General features: G+C 32.2%; 3 protein-coding genes across 4 annotated transcripts in view; 2 read left to right on the forward strand and 1 right to left on the reverse strand.

Moving 5' to 3' along the window:
- Positions 1 to 14953, forward strand: part of LOC132923377 (uncharacterized) — a 50660-nt gene extending 35707 nt beyond the window's left edge. Inside the window, exons 4-41 of the mRNA XM_060987347.1 lie at positions 678 to 759; positions 835 to 1022; positions 1091 to 1231; positions 1299 to 1528; positions 1595 to 1788; positions 1857 to 2016; positions 2082 to 2625; positions 2705 to 2884; positions 2947 to 3129; positions 3199 to 3381; positions 3445 to 3624; positions 3711 to 3913; positions 3984 to 4731; positions 4798 to 4979; positions 5040 to 5500; positions 5560 to 5671; positions 5735 to 5936; positions 6019 to 6129; positions 6199 to 6450; positions 6531 to 6769; positions 6875 to 7309; positions 7415 to 7667; positions 7734 to 8066; positions 8126 to 8634; positions 8706 to 9589; positions 9657 to 10036; positions 10102 to 10270; positions 10342 to 10584; positions 10646 to 11184; positions 11261 to 11738; positions 11855 to 11911; positions 11994 to 12184; positions 12263 to 12588; positions 12674 to 12860; positions 12947 to 13071; positions 13187 to 13736; positions 13911 to 14024; positions 14422 to 14953. Coding sequence (XP_060843330.1) covers positions 678 to 759; positions 835 to 1022; positions 1091 to 1231; positions 1299 to 1528; positions 1595 to 1788; positions 1857 to 2016; positions 2082 to 2625; positions 2705 to 2884; positions 2947 to 3129; positions 3199 to 3381; positions 3445 to 3624; positions 3711 to 3913; positions 3984 to 4731; positions 4798 to 4979; positions 5040 to 5500; positions 5560 to 5671; positions 5735 to 5936; positions 6019 to 6129; positions 6199 to 6450; positions 6531 to 6769; positions 6875 to 7309; positions 7415 to 7667; positions 7734 to 8066; positions 8126 to 8634; positions 8706 to 9589; positions 9657 to 10036; positions 10102 to 10270; positions 10342 to 10584; positions 10646 to 11184; positions 11261 to 11738; positions 11855 to 11911; positions 11994 to 12184; positions 12263 to 12588; positions 12674 to 12860; positions 12947 to 13071; positions 13187 to 13736; positions 13911 to 14024; positions 14422 to 14453 — 10580 coding nt within the window. The 3' untranslated portion in view covers positions 14454 to 14953. The remainder of the gene's footprint in view (positions 1 to 677; positions 760 to 834; positions 1023 to 1090; positions 1232 to 1298; positions 1529 to 1594; positions 1789 to 1856; positions 2017 to 2081; positions 2626 to 2704; positions 2885 to 2946; positions 3130 to 3198; positions 3382 to 3444; positions 3625 to 3710; positions 3914 to 3983; positions 4732 to 4797; positions 4980 to 5039; positions 5501 to 5559; positions 5672 to 5734; positions 5937 to 6018; positions 6130 to 6198; positions 6451 to 6530; positions 6770 to 6874; positions 7310 to 7414; positions 7668 to 7733; positions 8067 to 8125; positions 8635 to 8705; positions 9590 to 9656; positions 10037 to 10101; positions 10271 to 10341; positions 10585 to 10645; positions 11185 to 11260; positions 11739 to 11854; positions 11912 to 11993; positions 12185 to 12262; positions 12589 to 12673; positions 12861 to 12946; positions 13072 to 13186; positions 13737 to 13910; positions 14025 to 14421) is intronic.
- Positions 14954 to 16349: 1396 nt separating this feature from the next.
- On the reverse strand, positions 16350 to 23169 carry LOC132923378 (uncharacterized). 2 transcript variants are annotated; one of them, XM_060987349.1, is made up of 14 exons: positions 22688 to 23169; positions 21747 to 21862; positions 21397 to 21666; positions 21214 to 21332; positions 20908 to 21142; positions 20744 to 20843; positions 20588 to 20680; positions 20039 to 20507; positions 19833 to 19949; positions 18873 to 18976; positions 18447 to 18581; positions 18261 to 18361; positions 17153 to 17388; positions 16350 to 17038 (listed from the first exon to the last, which is right to left on the reverse strand). In XM_060987349.1, exons 1-14 carry the CDS (start codon positions 22739 to 22741, stop codon positions 16944 to 16946), a joined length of 2244 nt encoding a protein of 747 aa, XP_060843332.1. In that variant the 5' UTR covers positions 22742 to 23169; the 3' UTR covers positions 16350 to 16943. The 2 variants fall into 2 exon arrangements, with proteins under 2 accessions (XP_060843332.1, XP_060843331.1); XM_060987348.1 differs by having other exon boundaries at positions 16350 to 17062; positions 22688 to 23168.
- A 114-nt stretch (positions 23170 to 23283) lies between these two features.
- On the forward strand, positions 23284 to 25934 carry LOC132923380 (holocytochrome c-type synthase). Its single transcript, XM_060987350.1, has 5 exons — positions 23284 to 23549; positions 23641 to 23864; positions 24863 to 24985; positions 25057 to 25461; positions 25534 to 25934. The coding sequence occupies exons 2-5, from the start codon at positions 23643 to 23645 to the stop codon at positions 25618 to 25620; spliced, it is 837 nt and encodes a 278-aa protein (XP_060843333.1). The 5' UTR covers positions 23284 to 23549; positions 23641 to 23642; the 3' UTR covers positions 25621 to 25934.
- Positions 25935 to 27536: the final 1602 nt, after the last annotated feature.

Consider the following 27536-nt stretch of genomic DNA (forward strand, 5'->3'; position numbering starts at 1 on the left):
CAATGTATATATATATAATACAAAAAAAAATTGTTATGAAAAAAATTATAAATGGAAAGGAATACTCAGCTATTCCTGTTTTATGGAAGTACGTCGTTTTATATATATATATATTATATTATACTGGTATTAGTAGTCACTATAGTTCTACATACGTGCTACGCTGCTGCAACTCTTTCACGACGAATGTGTGTCACATTGAATATCAATCTCGTTCAGTCATGATGATGGAAACTGTATCGTTTTTCGACTCTATTTAGAGCCGCGGGGTTTCGGTTTCAATAGACCGGCACAGATACATCGAAAACCGCAGGTATCATTGCCTATGATACCTATACCTATTAGTTTTACATTCAAAACCTGTCTATCTCACGTCTCAATGGTTTTGGAAACGATATAATATAGGTGCTGCATTTAGAATTCTATTAAAGAGGTTGTATGCAATATCGCAATACGGCGGTCTCAGGCATTCATATATTACATTACAGTGAATAGAATTATAGAATATATATTCATTATGTTTACCACGATATCGCTGTCTCGGCTTATTTTTTGAAACGTATCTGATGCAATTTAATGATATTTGTCTATAATAATTTATTGCATGCACTCATTAATTATTCTATGTATGTTTAATGCGCAGATTAATTACAATTTATTTCATTGATTTGTTATAGGATGGGAACTCAAAGGACTTCATTGTTACAAGTTTTTCAGCATAAAGCATTCATGGGAAAATGCAGCACAACTGTGCAACAGGTATTTATGACCAAACTAGAATGGTACGTTTGGATAGTTCTTTAATGTTATACAAATTTGTATCCTGTTGTATAGATATGGCAGTGACTTAGTATTAATTGAGTCATACACGGAAAACAACTACACTGCGTCATTGGCGAGGAGAAGTCTAGGACCAGTAGATAGAAACAACCAGAAATATTGGTTGGGATTGGCTTCGTTAGACGATCTTCGAACGAATACTTTGGAATATGCTGGTGGAGTTTTAGTGTCACAGTATTCCGGTAAATTTCAGAAATTAAACACTGCTAGTTGACATTACGATTATTTTATATTTTAAATACTACTTTAGGATTTTGGTCATTATCTCAACCCGATCCTTCGTCTGGAGAATGCGTAGATGTGACAGTTACTGATGAACAACAGTCGTGGGAGTTACAAACGTGTGAATCCCTATTACCATTTTTGTGCAGAGCTAATGCTTGTCCAACAGGTTAGATTTTTAGATAGTTTAATTCTAACGTAATTTTATTTTCACGCAATTAAAATTTCTTATTAAGGCTCGTTTCACTGCTCAAATGGGCGTTGCATCAATTCAGCGTTCAAATGTGACAAGCAGAATGATTGTGGTGATTGGTCAGATGAACTGGACTGCTCTTCAAACTGCCACTATTATATGGCTAACAGCGGTGACGTAGTTGAATCTCCCAATTATCCACATAAATATGAAGCCCTATCTAATTGTAAATGGACATTGGAAGGTCCACAAGGCCACAATATATTATTACAGGTTTGAAGAAAATTCATAACAACAAATAAATATATATATTTTTACTAAATATATTTTTACTATTAGTTCCAAGAATTTGAAACGGAGAAGTCATTTGATACTGTTCAAATTCTTGTTGGCGGCCGTACTGAAGACAAGGCGGTTAATTTAGCAACACTTTCAGGAAAAATGGATTTAAGTAACAAAATGTTTGTGTCCGCTTCCAATTTTATGATTGTTAAATTTAGTTCCGATGCTTCAGTAGAACGTAAAGGTTTTAGGTAAATATTACAATGTTATACAACTAAATTTATCATGAAAATACGATTTATCAATATTTATTTTAAAGGGCTTCGTGGAAAACAGAACCTCAAATTTGTGGTGGTAATTTAAGAGCAACAACACAACCACAACCTTTGACTTCACCCGGATATCCTAATAATTATCCTGGTGGTTTAGAATGCTTATATACCATTACTGCTCAAGCTGGAAGAATAATTACTCTCGAGGTATTTTTTTATTTTTTGTAAAATTAATTTTTTTAATTTTAACTACATAAAATATTAAATTTTAGATTGAAGATTTAGAATTACAACAAAACAGAGATTTTGTATTGATTAGAGATGGAGATTCACCAAAGAGTCAACCAATTGGACGTTTAACAGGATCGTTGGAAAACAATCCAAGGTTATTAATGTCTACCGGAAACCAAATGTATTTATACTTTAAAACAAGTTTGGGTGACAGCAAAAAAGGGTTCAAAATTAAGTACTCACAAGGTTGTAAAGCCACGATAACCGCAGCTAATGGCACAATTGCTTCACCTACTTTTGGTTTATCAAATTACCCAAGCAATTTAGAATGCCTCATTAAAATCAAGAATCCTACTATGAGTCCATTATCACTGAAATTTGATGCTTTTGTATTACATCAATCTGATTACGTACAAGTTTATGATGGGGCAAGTACTAGTGGACTAAGACTTCATCCTAATAATGGCTTTACTGGAAGTACTCCTCCTAAGATTACACTTACAGCGGCCAGTGGAGAGATGTTAGTACGATTTGTAACAGATGCATTACACAATCAAAAAGGATGGCATGCAACGTTCTCAGCTGGTTAGATTTAATTTTTAATTTTAAATTTCAAATTTCAAATTTCAAATTTTAACATTATTTATTTAATTTATATTCTTAGATTGTCCTACATTGAGGCCTGGTGAAGGAGCATTAGAATCAAACAGAGATACTGCTTTTGGAACAACTGTAACTTTCTCGTGTCCTGTAGGACAAGAGTTTGCAACAGGAAAATCAAAAATTACTACTGAATGTTTAATTAGTGGTAATTGGTCAGTTTCCTACATTCCAAAATGTCAAGGTAAGTCAAATATTATTAAATAAAATGTTTTAATATACTAATATTATTTTTCTATAATATAGAGGTGTATTGCGGTCCCGTTCCACAAATTGACAATGGATTCTCAACCGGCTCAACCAATGTTACTTACCGTGGTCAAGCGATGTATCAGTGTTATGCAGGATTTGCTTTCCCAACCAATGAGCCTATCGAAAAAGTATCGTGTCTTGCAGATGGGCGATGGGAAAGATTACCGACATGTCTGGGTAAGTGAACAAATATCAACTTTATGTATATAGAGAGATTTTTTAATCAGCCTTTTTAAAAATGTGTAGCTTCTCAATGTCCACCACTTCCGGAAACACCACACGCCAATTTTACGGTTTTAAACGGTGGCGGACGAAGCTATGGAACCATAGTTCGGTTTCAGTGCGAGTCAGGATATGTTCGGTCAGGACATCCTGTAGTACTTTGTATGAGTAATGGAACCTGGTCTAGTGGAGTTCCAGTTTGTTCTCGTAAGCTTTAATATACTTGAAATAATAACCGAGATTTAAGACTATGACTGTTTAACGTTATAGGTGCGGAGTGTCCAGTACTACCTGAAATCAATAATGGATTCGTTATTGACCAAACTCGCAAATACTTTTATGGTGATGAAGCTCGTGTACAATGCCATCGAGGATTCAAACTTACTGGTGGACCATCGATAATAAAATGTGGAGCTAACCAAACTTTCTCTAATGTACCGAAATGTGAAGGTAAATTAAATTTTTTTTTGTTTTTACACGATTCGTGCATTATTATTTTAATAATTATACAAATATATATTTATTTTGTTAATTAGATGTTAACGAATGTGCCGCTAGTCAATGTGATTTGTCATCGACAGAATGTGTCAATAGCTTAGGTGGTTTTCATTGCCGCTGCAAAACTGGTTTTGCACCCACTATGGAGTGTAGACCAGTTGGGGATCTTGGTTTGATTAGTGGAGGAATTTCAGATGATTCTATCACTGTATCTGGATCCGAACCATCATTTACTAAAGAGGTAGATTTTCCATTTTTTTTCGTTAAAATAATATGTACATTTATATAAAATATGTTTCATACATGTTTAGATGATGAGATTAAATACGATGCGTGGATGGTGCGGTACAAATGTTGAACCTGGTGATAACTGGGTTTTGATTGATTTAAAAGCACCAACAGTAATAAGAGGCTTTAGATCACAAGGTGTAATGAGAGGATCTAACAAAATTGCATTCTCATCTGCTATAAGGATTCAATATTCAAACAATTTAACGGATGTATTCAGGGATTACACTAATCCCGATGGTACCCCAGTGGAATTCCGCGTCCTAGAACCTAGTTTATCAGTACTCAATTTCCCAATGCCCATTGAAGCTCAATACATTAAACTGAAAATACAAGATTACGTAGTTGCTCCTTGTTTAAAACTTGAGTTAGTTGGTTGTACTAGATTAGACTGTGTTGACATAAATGAATGTTCAGTTAACAATGGTGGATGTCAACAAAAATGTATTAACAGTCCTGGAAGTTATGCATGTTCTTGTAATATTGGATATGAACTGTATGTAAAGAATGGAACTGCTGGATTTGCAATAAATGAATTTGAATCTGGAGAAAGAGATGGTGATGTATACCAAAGAAATAAGACTTGTGTTCCAGTTATGTGTCCCAATTTACAAGCACCTGAAAATGGCATGGTTCTTTCAACAAAAGAATCTTATCATTTTGGAGATTTAGTAAACTTCCAGTGCAAATTCGGATACGTGATGGCTGGATCAGCATCACTTTTATGTACTTCCACTGGAGCATGGAATGGAACAGTACCTCAATGCCAATGTAATTTTAACTTAACATTGATATTTTTATCTACACATTATAACCTTTATACATAATTTTTTACAGTCGCAAAATGTGTATCGCTTCCTGATGATAAGGTTGAAGGTCTTAAAGTAAGTCGATTTGAAAAAGAAGCAATACTCGTGCCATTCAAAGAAAATGTTACGTTAAAATGTGAAAACCCAGGACGAACCCTTCGAGGAACAGCAACTTCTGGCTTTAGACAATGTGTTTATGATCCAAAACCGGTAAGTCTAAATGAAATATTTTATAATAATACAATTGTATATAATTTCAAATCTTTAAAGGGTTTCCCTGAATATTGGTTATCTGGAGCAACCCCATCGTGTCCAAGAGTAGATTGTGGTGTACCAATGCCTACAGCTGGGGCTGAGTATGGAAATTTCAAAGATACGAGATATCAATCATCTTTCTTCTTCGGTTGTCAAGACACATTTAAGCTTGCTGGACAGACCGACAAGAACGATAATGTAGTGCGTTGTCAAGCAAATGGAGTTTGGGATTTCGGAGATTTAAGATGTGAAGGTCCTGTGTGTCAAGATCCTGGAAGACCTACAGATGGTTATCAATTAGCAACTAGTTATGAACAAGGCTCTGAAGTACAGTTTGGTTGTAATAAGCCAGGCTACATATTAATTAATCCAAGACCTATTACATGTATGCGAGAGCCCGAATGTAAGGTTATAAAACCATTAGGTTTGACATCCGGTAGAATTCCAGATTCAGCTATTAATGCTACATCAGAAAGGTAAAACATATTTTAATTTTTTGTATTTTTAAATAAAAAATAATAAAATTTATTTTTAGGCCAAATTATGAAGCTCGTAATATTCGTTTGAATTCAGTTACTGGTTGGTGTGGTAAACAAGAAGCATTCACTTATGTCAGTGTGGACTTAGGACAAGTATACAGAGTCAAGGTATAAACATTCTGAGTTTATTAATAAATAATTATAGACATTAACATAAAAGCTTTATTTTAGGCCATCCTTGTGAAAGGTGTAGTTACTAATGATATTGTAGGACGTCCGACCGAAATTCGTTTCTTTTATAAACAAGAAGAAAAAGAAAATTTCGTTGTATACTTCCCAAACTTCAATTTAACAATGCGAGATCCTGGAAACTTTGGTGAACTGGCTATGATTACTTTACCTAAATATGTACAAGCAAGATTTGTCATTTTAGGTATGTTTGAAATATTACTCGTTGTTAATTTAATATCAGTTGTAAAAAATACATAAAAAATATAACTTATGTAATATTTTAGGAATTGTTAGCTATATGGATAATGCTTGTTTGAAATTTGAATTGATGGGTTGTGAAGAACCAAAAGTTGAACCTTTATTAGGTTTTGATTATGGTCATTCACCGTGTGTTGGTAAGTTTTATTGATATAACATTTATCATTTAAAATAAAAGTAAAAAAACTAAAATAAAAAATGTTTAGATAATGAACCTCCGGTATTCCAAAATTGCCCAACTCAACCGATCATAGTACGTCGGGGACCCAATGGAATAGAACCAGTTAATATGACAGAACCAGTTCCAATCGACAACAGTGGTAGCATTGCAAGACTTGAAGTAAAACCACAAAGTTTTAAATTACCATTCTATACATTCCAAGACACAGCAGTAAAATATGTTGCATTTGATTTTGACGGAAACGTAGCCATCTGCGAAATAAACATTACTGTTTCAGGTAAAACTAAATAAATAATATTAAAATATAAAATAAATAAACAAAAAATGCTAGATATAAAATGTATAACTTATTCTTAGATGAAACTCCACCACAATTGAGCTGTCCCCAGAGCTATGTTATTGAATTAGTGAACAAACAAGACAATTATGTTGTCAACTTTAATGAAACTCGTAGACGAATTAATGTATCGGACGCTTCTGGTGAAGTCACGCTTACATTTAATCCAGACAGAGCTTCAATTGCTATTGGAGATTTTGAAAATGTAACAGTGACAGCTGCAGATAAATTTGGAAATAAGGCAACGTGTTATTTCCAGGTAAAATTTCCAATATTATTAATTTAAAAATAAAAAAAAAATTGTAAAAAATGCGTGTTATTAAAAAAAAATATCCCTTATTTATTATAATAATATTAATTGCAGGTTTCTGTACAAGCAACTCCTTGTGTCGATTGGGATCTTAAACCACCATCAAATGGAGCATTGAATTGTCTGCCAACTGATGACAGTGGTTTGGAGTGTATAGCTACTTGCAAAGCTGGATTTAGATTTACCGACGGCCAACCAACAAAATCATTTACATGCGAACAAAGAAGTCTATGGTCACCATCTTCAGTTGTTCCAGATTGTGTATCTGAAGACACACATCAAGCTGATTATCATGTAGTGCCATCTGTAACTTATCGTGCTAATGGAGCAGTCCCGTCTTTATGTCTAAGACAATACGCTGACATTTTAAGCCAACATTATGGACCTCTAAATGATATTTTGACTGAAAGATGTTCTGCTGTTAAAGTCAACATGAATGTATCATTCATTGATACTAAACCACAACTATTAGATGAAAACTTAGTACAGGTATGTTTATTAATCTATTTAATATATTATACTAAAACATATTATGAATTATTTGTGTACAAGATTAAAATTATTACATTTATAATATATTTGTTTTGTCTTTAGATTGATTTTGTACTAGGAGTTTTGCCAGAAGTTAGACAGCCTCAATTATACGATTTCTGTGGGTCAACTTTGAATTTAGTTTTCGATCTAAGTGTTTCATATGCTAGTGCTGCTATAGAACCATTATTGAATATATCAGCAGTAGCTAATCAATGCCCTCCATTGAAAGCTCTCAGATCATCTGTGTCGAAAGGATTCACTTGTAATATTGGCGAAGTACTTAATATGGACACTAACCAAGTACCTCGATGCTGTAAGAAATAATTATTTATGATGTTATGATACGAGTCGAACTTCTAATTAATTTATGTTATTTTAGTGCATTGTCCGGCTGGAACTTATGCTGGAATCAAACAGACATCATGTATGCCATGTGCTCGTGGATATTACCAAGATACAGCTCGACAAGGCGCTTGTATGAAATGTCCTAATGGAACATACACTAAAGAGTTGGGATCAAAGAGTTTGAAAGACTGTATTCCAGTATGCGGATATGGAACTTATTCACCGACAGGTCTTGTTCCTTGTCTCGAATGTCCAAGAAATAGTTATACATCAGAACCACCTACCTCTGGTTTTAAAGAATGTGTATCGTGTCCACCCAGCATGTTTACATACCAACCTTCTGCTCCAAATAAAGATTTTTGCAGAGGTACGTATTAATTTTTTGTCATAATTTATGTGCACGTGTTAATACATTTAACGTTACAGCTAAATGTCCACCTGGCCAGTATTCAGAAACTGGTTTGGCGCCCTGCTCACCGTGTCCTCCAAATTACTATCAAGCAGCAAGTGGACAAACTGTATGTCTGGGATGCCCTACAAATACAAGGACCAAAGGCGCAGGAGCCGCGGGACGAGATGAATGTCAATCAATCGTCTGCACAGAAAGCTCGTGTTTACACGGTGGACTTTGTGTACCTCTGGGCCATGGAATTCAATGTTTCTGTCCAGCTGGATTTTCAGGAAAACGTTGTGAAATTGACATAGACGAATGTGCTTCTCAACCATGTTTCAATGGGGGTTCATGTATAGACCTTCCTCAAAGTTACCGCTGCCAGTGCAAGAACGGATTTAGTGGAATTAATTGTCAAGAAGAGAAGTCTGACTGTAAGAACGATACATGTCCTGAGAGAGCAATGTGTAAAGATGAACCCGGATTAGGCAACTTTACGTGTCTCTGTCGTAGTGGATACACAGGACAAAACTGTGATATGACGGTAAGTTATTATAAAAAAAAATTCTTAAAACTGATTAAATACTATATTGTTAATTATTAATTTATTTATAGATTGATCCTTGCATGGAAACAATAAACCCCTGTAAGAACTCGGCTACTTGTACTGCATTGAAACAAGGCAGATATAAATGTGAATGTAAGCCTGGTTGGGAAGGTGAACATTGTGATGTAAACATCGACGACTGCGCAGAACGACCATGCCTTTTAGGAGCTGCTTGCACTGATCTCATCAATGATTTCAAGTGTGCGTGTCCACCAGGTTTTACAGGCAAACGTTGTGAAACAAAAATTGACATATGTGCGGCTAATCCATGTCAGAATGGTGTGTGCGTTGATAAATTATTTAGTCATCAATGTGTATGTCATCCGGGATGGACTGGAGCTGCTTGTGAAATAAACATTGATGATTGTGCGAGTAATCCGTGTGGAAACGATGGAGAATGTACAGACATGGTGAATGGTTATTCTTGTACTTGTGACGTTGGCTATACCGGTAAAAGGTGTCAACATTTGATCGATGATTGTGCATCGGGACCATGTCAAAATGGAGGATCGTGTATTGATATGTTGGACGGATTTATGTGTCGCTGTAGACCTGGTTACTTAGGTCTTCAGTGTGAAGCTGGAATTGACGAATGTTTAAGCGATCCCTGTAGTCCCGAAGGTACTGAGCAATGTTTGGATTTAGACAACAATTACAAGTGTGTATGTCACCCTGGATACGCCGGAAATATGTGTGAAAAGAACATTGACGATTGTGCTTCATCACCGTGCATGAATAATGGTAAATGTTACGACGGTGTCAACACGTTCTCTTGCCAATGTCCACCTGGCTGGACTGGAAAACGATGTGAAATTGATTTAAGTTCATGCCAAAGTAAACCTTGTTTCAACGACGCGACGTGTATAAATCTGTTCCAAGACTATTTCTGCGTGTAAGTATACATATTTCCCTGTGAAAATAAAAAAATATTGTTGTATTATATTTTACCGCGTTTTTAGATGTCCATCAGGAACTGATGGAAAACAATGCGAAACTGCACCAGAACGTTGCATTGGTAATCCATGTATGCACGGAGGTAGATGTCAAGACTTTGGATCTGGATTAAATTGCACGTGTCCAAGTGATTACGATGGGATCGGTTGCCAATATGAGTTTGATGCTTGTCAAGCTAACACGTGTAAAAATGGAGCGACGTGTATTGATAACGGGCCAGGGTATAAGTGCATCTGTCCACCTGGATTTATGGGCAAAAACTGTGATGAAGATATAGTTGACTGCAAAGAAAACTCATGTCCACCTACAGCTACTTGTATCGACCTGACTAATAAGTTCTATTGCCAGTGTCCGTTTAATTTGACGGGAGATGATTGCAGAAAAAGTAAATTACAATATACGCTTATAAAATGTTCCAAGCCAATTGTAATTGTTAAATTTGTATTTTAGCCATCCAAGTTGATTACGATTTTAGTTTCCCAGAAGAGACATTGAGTAGTGCAGCTTTAACAGTTCCATTCCAATTTACGGGAGGTAGAGATAGTTTCACTATTGCCATGTGGGTTCAATATGCACAAAAAGACGAATCAGGAATATTCTTCACGCTTTACAGTGTCACGTTAGTTTAATTAAACAATAATCACTTATATGTATTTATGACAAATAAAATTAATTTGAAATTATTTTTAGATCTCCTCATGTAGTACAGGGTCAACGAGTACTTATACAAGCTCACTCTAGTGGTGTTGAGGTATCAATTTTCCCAGAACTTCAAGATGTATTTTTGGCTTTCCACGAATATACTACTATTAACGATGGTCAGTGGCATCACATTGCTATTGTTTGGAATCAAGGTACACTGACATTGATTACTGAAGGATTAATCGCAAGTAAAATGGAAGGTTACGGAACGGGAAGGAAGTTACCGGAATTGTGAGTTAAATTTTATATTAATTTATGAAAACATATTTTATAAAACTTTTTCCCATTTCAGCGGTTGGGCTGTATTAGGAAAACCAAGAATGGACAGAAAGACATTTACAGAGGCTGGTTTCAAGGGTCAGTTAAACAAAGTACAAATTTGGGGACGAGCTCTTGATGTCACTAACGAAGTTCAGAAACAAGTACGTGATTGTAGAACCGAGCCAGTACTCTACCAAGGATTGGTTCTCACGTGGGCAGGTTTTGATGATATCCAAGGGGGCGTTGAAAGAATTGTTCCTTCAAAATGCAGTCAACACTCTTGCCCAGCTGGATACACTGGACCAAACTGCGAACAACTTCAAGTTGATAAAAAACCACCCCAAGTTGAATATTGTCCAGGTGATCTTTGGGTTATTGCGAAAAATGGATCGGCAGTTGTTAATTGGGACGAACCGAGATTTACTGATAATGTTGGAGTTGTAAGGGTTGAGGAAAAGAACGGACATAAACCGGGCCAAACACTTTTATGGGGAACTTACCGCATCGCATATGTTGCATTTGATGAAGTTGGTAACGCTGCAGTATGCTCTTTTAGAGTATACGTCCTATGTAAGTAGTCTTAAATAGTCTTTTCCAAAATTCTTCGGCACAAAATTAATGTTTTATGTATTTTACTTGGTTTTAGCCGAATTTTGTCCAACTTTGGCAGATCCAATTGGTGGAAAACAACAATGCAAAGACTGGGGATCCGGTGGACAGTTCAAAGTATGTGAAATCAGTTGTAATCCAGGATTAAGGTTTTCGCAAGAAGTTCCGAAATTCTACACGTGTGGTGCTGAAGGGTTCTGGAGACCTACCATTGATCCTACTTACCCGACAATCTACCCCGCATGTTCAGCATCTAAACCAGCTCAACGAGTATTCAAGGTCGATATGAAATTCCCTACATCCGTACTATGTAACGAAGCGGGACAAGGAGTACTGAGACAAAAAGTCCGAAATGCAATAAATACGTTAAACAGAGAATGGAACCTTTGTTCGTATTCTATTAAAGGAACACGTGAGTGTAAAGATTTGAACATTGATGTAAAATGCGATCATCGATCTTCCAGACCAACGAGAAATGTAGAAAATGATGAAAATGATTCTGCTATTGCAATAAGGTAAATTGCTCTTGTATTATAAGTTTTAAAAATATATATACAATTATATTGATTTTTTTTTCATATAAATAATATATATTTGTAAACTAAAAGATGATTGTATTAAACCTTTTTAGAGAAAAAAGGCAAGCCAGTGACACATACTCCGTACAAATTTCATTCCCCGCCATCAAGTAAGTAATATTTATTGGTTTAACCGATGATGGTTTCTAGGACGAATATCGAATATCGAGTACTAATAATTTGTTTTTGCAGCGATCCTGTGGTCAACAGTAACTCTAACCAAAGAGCAAACATTCAAAGATTATTGGAAAAGCTTATATTAGAAGAAGATCAATTTGACGTGCACGACATATTGCCAAACACCGTTCCAGACCCAGCTTCTTTGAACTTGGAATCCGATTACGCTTGCCCTATTGGCGAAGTTGTCATGGCGCCAGACTGCGGTAAGAAACCGCCATAAACTTTTTGTTGTTATTTGTTCAATAATATGACAACCGTCTCGTATGCATTTCGTTTTACAGTACCGTGTTCTGTGGGAAGTTACTTCGAAAAAGAAACGAAAAAATGTGTACCGTGCGCAGTGGGTTCATATCAAAGTGAATCCGGCCAGTTGCAGTGTTCGGTGTGCCCAGCAATCGCAGGAAGGCAAGGAGTGACTGTGTCGACAGGTGCCAGGTCAGCGTCTCACTGCAAAGAAAGGTGTCCCGCCGGCAAGTATTACGACGACGAGGCCGGTCTGTGCAGAAGTTGCGGTTACGGTTTTTACCAGCCGTCGGAAGGCAGTTTTAAATGCCTTCTGTGCGGCCTCGGCAAGACTACACGGACCACAGAGGCTGTGTCCCAAGAGGTTAGTTACACGATTATAATATTATATATAATACATATACAAGACGTGCATTTTGTCATGTTATCTGATTCCCGTTTTGTTACAGGAATGCCGAGATGAATGTGCCGACGGCATGCACTTGGGCATCGAAGGAGAATGCGAACCGTGTCCAAGGGGCACTTACCGAACTCAAGGCGTCGAACCGGCATGCCAACAATGTCCCGGCGGTAGAACCACCAAGCAATCGGGTGCTTCCAGCATTGAAGAATGCTCGTTGCCAGTCTGCGTACCAGGTAATAAAATGCTACCTACTCAATATAATATAATATTAGTGTGATACGGACCTCCCATCTAACCGCGAATGATAACGTTATTGCAGGCACATACTTAAACGCTACCCAGAACAGTTGCATCTCGTGCAAAAAGGGCACTTACCAACCAGCCACGCAGCAGACCAACTGTTTGCCGTGCCCTCCGAACATGAGCACCAAGACTGTGGCTGCCGTAAGTATATCATACCATCATACCAAATCCAAAACGACAACGGCCATTGCCGTAAGAGTTGTTTCTGACAAGTTATGTTATAATAAATAATATTTAATAATCACGTTTATTGTAGACGAGCAAGTCTGAATGTTGGAACCCGTGCGAAGCGAACGTGGCAGGCAAGCACTGCGACGCGAACGCCGACTGTCTGCTGATTCCTGAGACGTCCGACTTCAAGTGTGAATGCCGTCCCGGATTCAACGGAACCGGTAAGGTATGCAAAGACGTTTGTGATGGCTACTGTGAGAATAAGGGCACGTGCGTCAAAGACCTACGTGGTCAACCATCGTGCCGTTGTGTCGGATCGTTCATCGGACCCCACTGCGAAGACAAGTCTGACTTCGCATACATCGCTGGCGGTATCGCGGCTACTGTCGTGTTCCTCATCGTCATCGCGCTGTTCGTGTGGATGATCTGTGCTCGGTCGGAGCGCGTCAAAGAGCCCAAGAAGCTGATGGCCCAGACTAACGACCAAACCGGGTCCCAGGTCAACTTCTACTACGGCGCGGCACCGTACGCAGAGTCCATAGCGCCGTCTCACCACTCGACGTACGCACATTACTACGACGACGAGGAAGATGGCTGGGAGATGCCCAACTTCTACAACGAGACGTACATGAAAGGTAAAACATTTTGAAGAAAAAATATCCAGAATATCTATATTATTTTTATTTTTATTTAATACGATGTATACGATATTTAATAATGTTAATCTGCAGTAGTGCGTATAGTGCATTTGCTAAGAAATCTCGACGGTTAGATAAACATTATTATAAATTATGTTTGTGTGTTAACAGAGGGTCTGCACAATGGCAAGATGAACAGCTTGGCCAGGTCAAACGCCAGTATTTATGGCAACAAAGAAGACTTATATGACAGACTCAAGAGGCACGCTTACAACGGAAAGAAAGGCGAGTAGTATGATATTTTATTACCATTAATAATTATGCTCCGTCGGATGATATTAGTTAGCCTATTAAAAACGTCTCGTGATCTTAAGTTTATCATAATAAAATGCGGTAAAAAAATGTTGTTTCGTAAAATTATGATATTCTATTTGAACAGAATCAATGATTATCGTTTTTGTACATCTTTATAATATAATTATTATGGATAATAAATTTATTTTGGCTCCGTGGTCCCCTTGATTACGGTTGTACCTTGCACATTGCTTTGGTCAAGATAATCGGAAAAGTGACATAAAAAACTAATTATACAGTACAACCAATCTGAGGTGATGCAACGGAGTTAGGATTGAATAACATTTGTGAATTTCATTTGACCTGTGTCTTTTATTCGTGTTTACAGATAAAAGCGATACCGAAAGCGAATGCCAGTGAATAGACTACGAATAATAATTAGTTGCTCAAAAGTAAAAAAAAAATAATAAATATAAATATAAATTATACTACAATAAATCGTACAAGTCGGGCGAACATGGTCCGTGGTCGAGAAATCAAAACCAAACGGAGTGCGTGTACAATATTGTCTATTCGAATCGACCAAACTCCAGGAATGATTATTGGCCTACACCCGACTTTTCCTCAAGACAATACAAACCTAATTATTTATAACTTAATATAGAAATTTAGTGTCATAATATTATGTACGCGATGGTTTTGTATGTATTGTGTAAATAGATATAAATATAATTGTTATTATTTTTAACAAATCCTAATGCATCCAAACATTAGCGTATAGGAATAAGAGACTATTGGCTCACAAACCAAATTTGTACAGTTTAGGCGATTTTTTTTTTATTTACAATTTATAAGTGTCATTATTCAATCATTTTTTATCATAGCTTGTAAGACGAAAAATAAATAATTTATTTGTTTTAGATATATATTTTTTTTACCATCAAATAAACAATAAATAAAGAATAAAATATATAATTAATATGCATATTTTCGGTATATTATATATTATTATTTTCAAATTTCATAGTAACATTTAATATTATTTTTATTAATAGGCAATAAAGATAAATATTTCCGGACTATTATTATAAAAAATAAACAATCCACAAAAAGGAACTTACAATAATTGAACATTCTCATCAGATAAAATAGGTAAGTAATAAAATTAAAAAAAAACATACTTCACAAAAAAAAAAATAAAAAAAAAATTGTTTCTACTCAAAAACAATTCAGCACCTTCTAAACATCAAACAGAGGCATAGTACATCCTTAAAAATTGAAATGCTATAACTTGTAAGTACTTTATATCTATATGTTAAACATTTCAAGATTCGAGTAAAATCAACTCTGCGATGTACATTTTCAAACACATGATTGTGCTCACGGGAGCAGCACACAATATATAATAAATAATTACTTTGCTAATACAGATGTTAGAATTAAAATAATACTATTTACTATCTACATTTTACTGGGCTAATACTAATTAAAAATACACGTAAAAAAACATATTGAGGTAATTAGAAAGTACATTATAGTAATGATATAAGTAAAGTTGATTCTGAATGTATACAATATACATATAAGTAATGTAATAACAATTTCTTAAAACTATTTTTTTGCATTACCCGCCATCACACCATGGTTGGTTACTATATAATCCCATGGCAACATAGCAGATTTTGCATATTATTGTTGCACATAATTGTTCAGACACATTTTAGGTACAACAAAATAATACAGTTTTTGTACATTAGTTTTAAGAGTAGTAATCATATTTAAAAAAAAAACTAAACATTGCATGATAAACATGCAACCTAAATTTGTATGTTCCTCATATAGTCATATATCTTATATGTATATTGATCTTGTCAATAATTAAATTTGTTAAATGTTTAACAAGTCATACTTTTTACACATAAACATCATCATCATTCACAGTTGGCTATTATAATATTACACGAGACCTATCTTATCATCACAGTATAAAATTAGAATGTTTAAATGATTATAGTATCATATTTTTTTAATATAATGTAAGATGGGTGTAATCTATATAATATTGCTGTGTAGACTATAGAAACATTATTGTTAAAAATTGTATTTGTGCATTATTAATATTAAATAAATATAATACATGGCATATTAGCTACACAAATTTTGATTATTTTCGACATTTTATGTGTAACAGTGATAACTGATAATAAATAATAATACCTATACTTAAATATAAATAATTTTTACTTAATTTTGCTACACTATTTACTTAATTAATTTTAAAGCTGAATGGGAGATGAACAATAATAACAAAATAAATTATAGTATATATAATTTTAATAATATTTTTGTACTTTAAATATCTACAATATGTATCATAGTAGATATTGACTAAAAACAAATATGAACAATTTTACAAGTTTTGAATTGTTTATTTAAACTATAATAATGTTGATTCCTTAAAAAAAAATTATTTCACAGAAACATAGAAATTAAGCTTAAGTAAAGATGACAGTGGTTAAATAATTTTCAAAGTAAACAAATAAAATAATTAATATTTAACTTAAAATGTACATTGAACTTTATTATTTAAAACAATAAAATATTTATTTGTAAAAGATATTAATTGTCTTACCAAATACAGATTTGATTATTTTTTTAAATTATCGTGAATATGTAAAAGAATAACGATAAATAAATGAGTTCAAGGGACTAATTCCTTAAGACAAATTAAACAGGTAAAGTATAATATAACTATACATTTGATGAGATATAAAACTTAAAATTAAATGAATTGAAGTAAATTATTGAAAAATAAATTATAGCTATCACACACTTATTTTTCAATAATAATATTGAGATAGTCTAATTAAACTTAATATACCTTAAGATAAACTCCTGCTGCTCTTACAGTTATATTGGCTGTCTATGACGGAGGAACACCATTACATTGTTTTCATCCACCGCATCCAATCGGTTTCTTAGGATAGTGATCATATTATCTTCATCTGTAATTTCAAGCAAAGGTGGATCTAGATAATTATAAGTAAAAATTGTTATTAGTTACTAAATATTATCTGAAATTTTATGTAAATTATTTATAATGCTACAAAAATACTCACTTATATTACCAACTTGCTTAGACCAGACTTCATGTGATAAACATCTCACTTGACGGCCCGTAGGGACGTTGAAGAAACCCATGGATGCCTTGCGCAGTATATTGGCCTCAAAACGCGCTGGATTCCAACTTGTTTGACTAGGATCCTCCGTAACTAGTTCCAGTTGCAAGTAAGCCTCTAGGTAACAAGTATCAGTCTCAGGGTTCCACAGAATCACACACTTTGTCTCAAAACCCCTAAGTGAATATTTACAATATATTTAAATAAATTATACACACATTTTAGGCACCAAAATTATAATATGTGCTAAGCACTTACAGGGCCGAATTTACGTTTTTTAGGCTACTAGGATCATCCTATGGTGTAAGCTCTATTAATGGAGTCTTTAATGGGTAGGGGGTTACTTTTTCTTCAAAAAAAAAAAGATTTAGAAAAAACAAATGATTGATGATATAAAAATTAAAATCATTAAGTTATTCAACACTAAATATTGTTATGATCCGAGTTTATAAAAATAAAAATAAATAAATTCACTGCAGTGTAAAATTTACCTAATACAAAATAATTGTATCAACTAAATATTAAATATAACTTAAATGACTTAGTCTTGGTGTTTAAACTTTAATTAGTTTATGCCTGAACTTTGAATTTATGAAACTATTTATATTATATTTATAATTTATCTGTCGTAAAATGTCATTTTCAATGGTAAGTAAAGCTAATACACTGAGTCTTTCTTCTGTTGTGGATGTTAAAAACCTGTTCTTTATGAAATTAGTTATGAAAATGACCTTTTTCTACTGCTGTCGATGACCATAAATGACAGGTCTCAGGTACATCTTGAAAAGCATTCACGATATTAGGATAACAATCTAATGATGCTTTTCTCTAGAGGCAGTTTATACATCTATCTCTCTTGTGATATAACTTTTCATTTGTTCTGCACAAACTGAATTAGTTTATTATTAGGGTGGGAAACAAACTAACTGAATAATAGATGTGGAAGAACCATTAATATATATTTTTTTTTTTTTTAGTCATGTGATATATTGTGATCTATATAGTTTATGCGTAAATCTAGCCCTGAACACACCTAACCCCAAAATACCTGCTATTTGCTGGTTGACAAAGAGGTATGGGTTTCTTCTCCTCTTCTGTGTTCAGTCTTATGCACAATACAATTAAAATGTCACCATTTAATGGACAAATCTGATAAAAAAAAAACATTTGAATTATTTTTAATAAAATATAATATCATTAAGATGTAAATTGAACATAATTAACTCATATTTACATCAACAATAGAAGAGTCATAGTCGTTATAGCACCAAAATTTGTGACCTTCTAGATTGCAAATAATTTCAGCCACTTTATAACTAACATGTTCAAAATCTAAACTCGCCTGTTTTACAACGCAAACATTTTTTTCCTAAAGAAAAAATAACTATATCAATAAATATAATTTAATGTACATGTAAACATGTTTCAGTTCAAATAATAATTTTTACAAGATAGTAAAAAATGACTAACAGCATTAGTATTTATAGCTTCACGCAAAAATCATAATAACTGCATAATGAAATTTATTAAAATAAGTAATAAAAACTATTTTTAACAAATATCAAACACTATAATCTTAAAACTTACTTAAAATGTTTACTAAAATATAATAATAATTATTAACATTGCTAATATATATTTTTTAGATTAGCATAAATACCTGTTTTCCAATTTTAGCAGTATTGATCATTTGCATTTGAGCAGAAGCAGACCCGTGCACAGACAATGGAAGTGCACATAAAGACCCTGTTATACCATCTTCTTCTAAAGTTTCAAAAAAACCCCAAAAATAATTACTACATGTATATTAAATTAATTATATATTTTAATTCATTAAAATCTTAAGATTAATAAGTGATTAATTTTTATATAAATTATTCATAACTATTAATAAATGTTATTCATAATTTGGTAAAAAGTGAAATCTTACACAACTTTGTCCTATAAATCAAAGATCTTAAATCAATTACCTAAATTATTTCATACAACTCGGGTTATTAAAATCTATTTATTGCTTTAGGTCGTAGGCACAATTTGGGTGGTGGGGGGAAGGACTTAAAGATGCTTGTTTCCTCCAGTATTAAATTTAGCTCCTTTCAAAAATTTGTATTTTAGTTTTTAATTGAAGTATTAAATCTTTCATTAATTATCTAATCAATATAACCCAGTAAGCGTTGTTTGAAGAAATTTTTCAAAATTAAAACAATATAATATAATATATTACATATAAGTACCTAAATGCTGGTATTTGTTTAATCGTTTTACTAAAAATATTTTTCATTTTAGTAATAAATTATTATTAAATGAAGGAAAGTGGGTGAGTAGAATATATTAGTATTTGAACAGGGAGTAGGGGTCAAAGCCCCTTAAGGGTCTTTTTCATTTAAATATGTAAAGCTCTACCAAGACAAAAACGGAAATAGCACCTATGTTTTAGGTGTAATTTTATAATATTAAATAATCAAGTAACAGTTATCAAAATAAATTAGAAATTATTCAAACTAATCAAATTGTAATATTAAAGTTAAAAATATTTCTAATAATATATCTTTATAAATATTTAAAACCAATATTTTTTCTATTTTAGTAGTCACAAATAAATGAAGAATAATAAAACTACCATCTAAATCTGTAGTGACTGAGACAATTTCTTCATCTACTTCAATGTACTGTCTTTCAAATTTTACTGAACATCCTTGTAATGGTACGGATCGGAATGAATTACTTGATTGATTTCCTATTTATTAATACCGTTGTATAAAGTAAAGAAAAAAATGTTATGCTATATAATAAACACATATAAGCTGTATTTAAAAATATGTTTACCTTGAATATTATCAGGAACAATCATAACACTGATTTTCTTATCACAGGGACTTTTGGAATTTTTAAACAATGGAGTTTTATTTCTTGGCTTGAGCACATTGGTAATCTTTCTGTTAGTACTATCAGGACTCTTAATGTCTCTATCTTCAGAGGTAACTGAACGAGGTGATGATAAACAATCCCAGTCGGCAATGATTGCATTTAATTCTTGAGCAAATAACATTTTTCTATCACAGTCATTTAATATATCATCTTCATAGTCTGTTTGTATATATAAAGGTGTTTGATCAACGGCTGAAGGTCCCGGAGATTCACAGCGTTGAAAGAGACTTTTTTTTGATGATGGATGTACATTTTCCATATCTTCTTCTTCGGGACAAAATTCATACATTTTATCTGCTATTCTTCTCCTTCTAAACCATTTAAACTTAAGCAAACAATTATCATCGTTTTCATCAAAATCATAAACCTATCAGATAAACAATAAAAACATCAGATTAGATTAATAGTTAAAAATAAAAGCATATTATTTGTTTCAATTTTGTTTACCTTTTCGGCATCTTTCATCCTTAAAAGACGATGGTTGTTATAATTGGGCATGGGATTTAAAGCAGCTATTGGCATATCTTGTTCTTTATCAAACTACAATGAAAAATTAAAATTAAAATTAAATCTAAAATACATTTCTTATTTAGGTGAACATACAAAACATCTCGTATCAATATGTCTTCTTTTGACACCCCTTTCTTGATTATCACTTTTATTTGCCATTTTATAACCAAATTCAGTCAAATCATTACTAAGCCTGTAAATGAAAATGAATTACTTAATATAAATTAAGTGACTAATTTATATTTTTTAATATATACTTGTGAACTAATGGAACATTAATGTTTTCTGATTTATCAGGCTTAAAATTTTGATTCTTATCCAAATCAATATTTAAAACGTGAATAAAATTACACGTATTGAGCACAATATGATCATCATATTTCAACGACACTGAAGGCTCTAGTTGAGGATAAGGATGAGATACTGTGAATGATGTATGTACAGTAAGGCCATGAACGAGACATGTGTTTCCCAAATAATACTTTGAAATATCTATACACAAATTAAATTTGTAGTTTATATAAAATAAAAAATAAACAAAATGATGTACAATCTTTACATACCTTCATCTCTATGCTCACGGGCTACTGATTGACAATCTTTACAGTTACTTAAAGATGGCAATGTGGTGACTGTAATGTAAATTTTGTGCATATCACTATCATCATCTTCAGAAGTCACACTATTTATAGAAATAAAGAAAAATACTTAATAACAATATTACTTAATCCAATAGAATTATTTACCTTTCACCGAAAACTACAATTCTATCAGAACGGTTTGGCCATTGGACGATGTAAACATTTAAAAACTCACTAAACTCAGCGTTTTCAAATAATATAATTTCTGAAACCCTAATAGCTGTTTGACCTGGTCGAAAAGCCCAAAAATGTAGTTTATACTTCATGCTTGATGAAGACATAAGAGGACCATCAACAATAACTATATTCTCTGAGTCTGCTATTGAGTAAGTTAAGAGAAATCGACCACATCGAGTTAAACCCATAAATACATGACTAAAACAAAATACATTGAAAAAAAAATAATACATTTTAATAGTTTAAAGGAATAAATAAAATTTGATTTATAAACTAACTCAGAAATGTCTTCTAAAATATCTTGTAAGAAAAATTTGCCATAATCTGGATTGTCTTTAAATAAATATCTTGTATTATTTTGAGGCATATGCTTGTATTTAAAAGTACCATGAACCTAAAAATACAGCAAAATTATACATATTATTATTTATTACTTTTTTGTAGACTAATAATTAACACATCAAAGTTTATGTGAACCTAGACGCCACTCTGACAATATTTTGAAAAATAATAATAGATATGAGTCAATTAATATGAATATGTTTGAATTTAAGAATTGTTGATTAACACTCATTTTATATAAATTAGGAAAACATTATAATAATTAACATTTATATAATGAATATATAATAGTTGTGATTAAATGTATTATTTAAATGAAAGTTTGAGCTATTTTTAATATATTTTATTATAGTTATACATTGTGTAGATTAAGAGATAAATGTAATACAAATGATAGTTACTTATTATGAAATAGTTCGAAAATTAATAATAATTTGATGTAATTGCACATCTACTGATATAAATTAAATTAATTTGATTGATGTATTAGGTAGTATATTTTAAAGTTAAATATTGAAATAATAATAGGTAGGTAATAAAAATGACAGTAGAATAAATGATAAATTGGTTTAAGCACAACCCTGTGGTTATTTAAAAAAACTTATATGTATAATTTTTAATTTATTTTAAGAGCATAAGTCAGATATGTATAACGTTACACACACACACACGTCTTATGTGCACAACATAAATTTTATTATAAAACAACATTAACAAGATGTTTGGGACAACTATTGATTGTACTAATCGTACAGAATGCATAATAATCAAGATGATAAGTGTTCAATTTGTGATTTTTTAACACCATACACAAATGAACGATTTGATATAAAGTATATTAGAACAATGAAAAAAAAAACTTAAAACATTTATTTACCTGACGGTTAAACAGTTTGTGAATTATCGAGTCTGACGATACGGACATTTTCATATACAATTATGATCTATACAAAACACTTGGTATTGCTGTTTAGTAAGTGTACTGATTATTTTAACTCGTAATTCCGATAACCAAGTGTTTTTTATTTTTATACAACTACCACATAACACAATTTACGAGTTTAAAACGATTGAAAAATGACTATTATAATAATAATTCAATTGTCTTATTCTCATCTCCTCGGGAGCGAGAATGACTAACTACGATGGGCCGGCGGATAGATCGGAGTGTCGGATTAGACTGCACAAACGACGAGACATATTATAATAATTATATTGACAACCTTTCAAAAAGAAATGAATAGAATAAAAAGATGGACCATTGACGGTAAAATTATTATAATAACTAATGAGTATTGAGTAGTAGTTGTAACTTGTAGTATTGTTGCTGTAGTAGTAGTGGGTATATTGGTAGTGTATAATTTGATGTGCGATAATAAACAAAACGTTAGTGATTATTATTATGAGATAACATATCAATCATTTTTCCATGATGATTATCAATAAGACGCATGAGCACGTCGAGTTGATATCTCCGATGGAAGAAGTGTCAAGTGATATAGGTTAGAAAATTTTCTCGGAGTTCGAAGAAAAATTACGCCTAATCGAAATTTGAATTGGTGCTATTCAGATTTTGTTGCTTACGGGCCACGACCGAACGCCTAGTGCAATCAACGATTATCGATACTGAAGATGTGAATAGTTTTCGGTTCGGGAAATCACAGTTCCAAATTTCCGACTACCGAACTTTTGACCTAACCTAATCAACATAAAATTGTTTTATCGATCGACGAGTGTCAGTGAGTAAACTTTTTAGTATTTTAATTAATTTATCATAGAGGTATTTTATATTTTCGACGTTACGTCTTTTTGATATTTTTTTACGAGTAGCGATGGGAAATACGGTTTCTGGAGCTCAAAAACTTGTGGTGCAAGCATTCGTCCCACAAAACGAAACAAACAACAATGATGTACCTAAAAATCCTCACGGGTTCACAAATACAGCTGGCATGAGCCCGCCGCCAGAGTGCCCCATGCACGTCAAAACAGACGATAAGAAAGCCGCTGGATGTGCTGTGGCAGGAAGCCCAGATGACATTAATCCGCTGAACATGGTAAACATTATGTATGACATAGTGTAATGTGCTGAATTTGGATAAACCATTTGGTTAACCATCTTCTACCCGTTGAATCCACAAACCCTAAAAATTGTAAATCCTAATCTTGGCGATAATAATGAAAAAAAGTCATAAAGTGTTGAGTATATTAGGTATACATAATAATTATTGCAATTAGGTTCTAGTGTAGATAGAATCTAAATACATGGCTAAAAGCCAACTAATTTATAAAAATATATATGTTACAGGCAATGTGATATAGGTATAGTCTAGTCTATGTATACTTTGCCCTGTGTTTTTGGACAATACATTAAAATATTATTTTATCTGGGCAGGATTATTCTTTGACTGGTCAATTTATGGTTTCGTAAGTATTTGCGGAAGTAAATTTGGCATTGTAACTTAAATTATAAAAAAAAATCTACCATTTGATTGAATTTTATTAAAAATAGAGTAGTTTGGTAATAATATGTTTTCAAAAAAAAAATAATTTAAATTTACTTTAGGGTTTCAATTTTAAATTTAATTATATAAAATAACAATTATGGTTTACACAGTTTTACAATTTTATATAACATTTTATTGTCCATCAAAATCACATCGTACTATAATGTCTAGGCAATATATATATATTTCCAAATAGTTTACTTGTCTGTAACATATATATAACTATAATAAAAATAATTGAGTGAACTATAGTTTTGTTTGTTTTATAGTAAAATTTACTTTTCATTTGCTATTTATAAATAGATTTATAGTATATATATGTTTGGTTTGAATATTTTATAGGACATCATTTTATAATCACTATTAGTTCTTTTTTAGTTATTTTAAACTATGATTATTAACAGTACTTTCAGTTCTGGTAACTTGTCAGTACCTAAGCTAACCTAAAATATTAACTATGATAGATTCATTAACCATCCCTATATCTATTTATAATAACTCAAAACCATTTATTGAATCTTTATGTATGCGATGTATTATATTCATAGATGCCGCCTCCAAATCAAAAACCAGCACCGGATCAACCGTTTCCACTACCAACAGAACGAGAAGTATCTACTATACCAAAGTCAGAAGGAGATGGTGAATTTTGGGTTTATCCATCAGCTCAAGTAAAACAAACAATATAAATATATATATATTATAAAACATTTTTACTAAAAAGTATTTAAACATTTTTTAGATGTTTTGGAATGCAATGTTACGAAAAGGGTGGCGCTGGAAAGATGATGATTTATCACAAAAAGATATGGATGTTATAATTAAAATACACAATGTCAATAATGAGCTTGCTTGGCAAGAAGTATTAAAATGGGAAGCATTCCACGCAGGTGAATGTATGAATCCAAAGCTAAAAAGCTTTGGAGGTAAAGCTAAACATTTTTCTCCAAGAGCAAGAATACGAAATTGGATGGGATATGAACTGCCTTTTGACAGACATGATTGGATAGTAGATCGCTGTGGTAAAGAAGTGCGATATGTTATTGATTATTATAGTGCAGACAATTCACCAAATAAATATCAAGTGGCTATTTTGGATGTAAGGCCGGCTTTAGATTCATTTGAAGCGTTATGGGATCGATCAAAAGTAATTTAAATATTTTTTTAATCAAAATTAAAACTTCATCTAAAAATTTATCTTTAAACATTCCAATTTTAGGCAGCTTATTGGAGATGGCGATTTGAAGCTGAAATGGAAAGAAATATTGCTAATAAAATGGATGAATTAAGAAATGACAAAGTGTGAATATAAATAATTCATTATTTTTTTTTTTTTTTTTTTTTTTATTGTATAGTGTATAGTAGAATCCTTAAGTAAAAGTAAACTATTATAATCCTTATAAGATTTCAAAATGAAAAACAAAGCTGTAAGTATAGTATTTTTTTAGAACTACAAATACATCATTTTTAGACATTTTGTTATTGTATTATTTTTTCTAATGATGTTGATTATTAAATATTGTTAATGAAACATGAACATCTTATACAGTTAACTGTGTCCAATGTAATAATTTTATAGTCAACATAATAAACTATAATAAAAGTTGTTTTAAAATTGCAGCAATTGTATTGTTTTTATGTAAATAATTTGTTTTATATCAGTGAGTTAAAAAAATATACTTAAATATAAGGCAGCCAAACGTATATGCGGTTAATGACTCCGTCTATCTCGAAGTGATATTACTCAGATAGTCTTCATACAAACAGCTATAATTGTAAGAATATTAAAAAACAAATATATTTATTTACAGTTTTAACAGCCTTTTTTTAATTCTACATGGTAGTATTCACTCAAATGGAGTTAGCAAAAAATTATTTTATTTAATTATGTATATGAAATATACATAATTAATATATTTCATATATTATATATATGAAATTTGCGCACCTTTGGTGTATGAACATTACCTTAAATATCAGTTTTTAATTTTTCGGCAGTGATATGAAGCAGAGTCCCCAACCACACATACATTTGACTGCTACTATAGTTAACAATTCACATTTTTTTTTTAAATTAAGCTTCTCTCCAATGCACTATTTTTTATTTATCATTTTTTTCTAATTATTAAATAAGACAAAATAATTGAAGTAAAGACATTAATTTATTACCTATAATATTAATTAGTATTTTATTCTTTTACTTAAGAATTACATTTTCAACAATGTGTTTTACTTCTAATATATTTGTATTTTTCAGCATATGAAATGCTATGTTAGGCACAATAGTTTTAGCAAGTTCAAAAATATTTAAACCTCCCCCAAAATGAATTTTGCACATAGTCTCTAAACTATAGCTTTTATTAATTGAATATCCTGGTCTTTCCCATGGTGGTGACATGAATAGTAGGTCCACTTTTAACATAGGGTAAATTAAAAACCATAAATTCAATTTTATTAGCAACACCACATATCTCAGCATTATGACGCACTAATCTGATCTTTTCAGGATCTATACCAATTGCTATAACTAAACACAAGTTATTAAAACTTATACTAAACGTTATGTTACATAGTAATAATACCTTTTTTGCATGTCTTTGCCAGTTGGATTATATTACCATTTATTGCCTGCTCCAGTGGTGTACGTAGGATTTTTTTAAGAGGGGTGTCACAAATCATAATTATATCACGAATTGACTTTTTTTTAGTCATCGTTTTATAATTTGAACAGATATTTATTTTTAATGTGGGGTGTCAAATCTCCCTGACACCCCCCCCCCCTCCTGTGTATGCCACTGGCCTGCTCCACTTAAAGGATCCACCACTGTCCACTATGTTATTTGTACAACGTTTTGCTATATGATAACTTAATACTTCTGGAAACTCAAAATAAAAGCTCTCTGTAAAATAAAATATAACACATTCCCTGCTCATTAACTAGTGTCTTACGAGTGCTAAAATATTAGCGACAAACAGTCATAGAATATTTCTAAATAAACATGCTACATGCATGTGCCTTCCCATTTATCTCTATATAACTTTAATACATAAATATTATTTAAGAAATAAATTACATGTAAATATCATATGTGTAGTCAATATATTACGTATACTATAATTTAATTACCTTTATCCAATATAATGCAGCGATCAAAGTTTGAAAATAACATGTACCTCATTGCCCAGTATTTATGAAGAATATGATTTTGTTGGTAATAATTA

Source organism: Rhopalosiphum padi, chromosome 2, assembly GCF_020882245.1.
Source record: "Rhopalosiphum padi isolate XX-2018 chromosome 2, ASM2088224v1, whole genome shotgun sequence".
NCBI lineage: Eukaryota > Metazoa > Arthropoda > Insecta > Hemiptera > Aphididae > Rhopalosiphum > Rhopalosiphum padi.

Coding starts and splice junctions, on each gene's coding strand:
- LOC132923378 (XM_060987348.1), bottom strand. CDS start 22,741: ATGAAAATGTCCGTATCGTCAGACTCGATAATTCACAAACTGTTTAAC. Junction 21,143..21,213: donor CCGTGAGCATAGAGATGAAG/GTATGTAAAGAT, acceptor ATTTGTGTATAG/ATATTTCAAAGTATTATTTG. Junction 20,508..20,587: donor GGATGAAAGATGCCGAAAAG/GTAAACAAAATT, acceptor TTTATCTGATAG/GTTTATGATTTTGATGAAAA.
- LOC132923380 (XM_060987350.1), top strand. CDS start 23,643: ATGGGAAATACGGTTTCTGGAGCTCAAAAACTTGTGGTGCAAGCATTC. Junction 23,865..24,862: donor ACATTAATCCGCTGAACATG/GTAAACATTATG, acceptor TTATATTCATAG/ATGCCGCCTCCAAATCAAAA. Junction 25,462..25,533: donor CGTTATGGGATCGATCAAAA/GTAATTTAAATA, acceptor TTCCAATTTTAG/GCAGCTTATTGGAGATGGCG.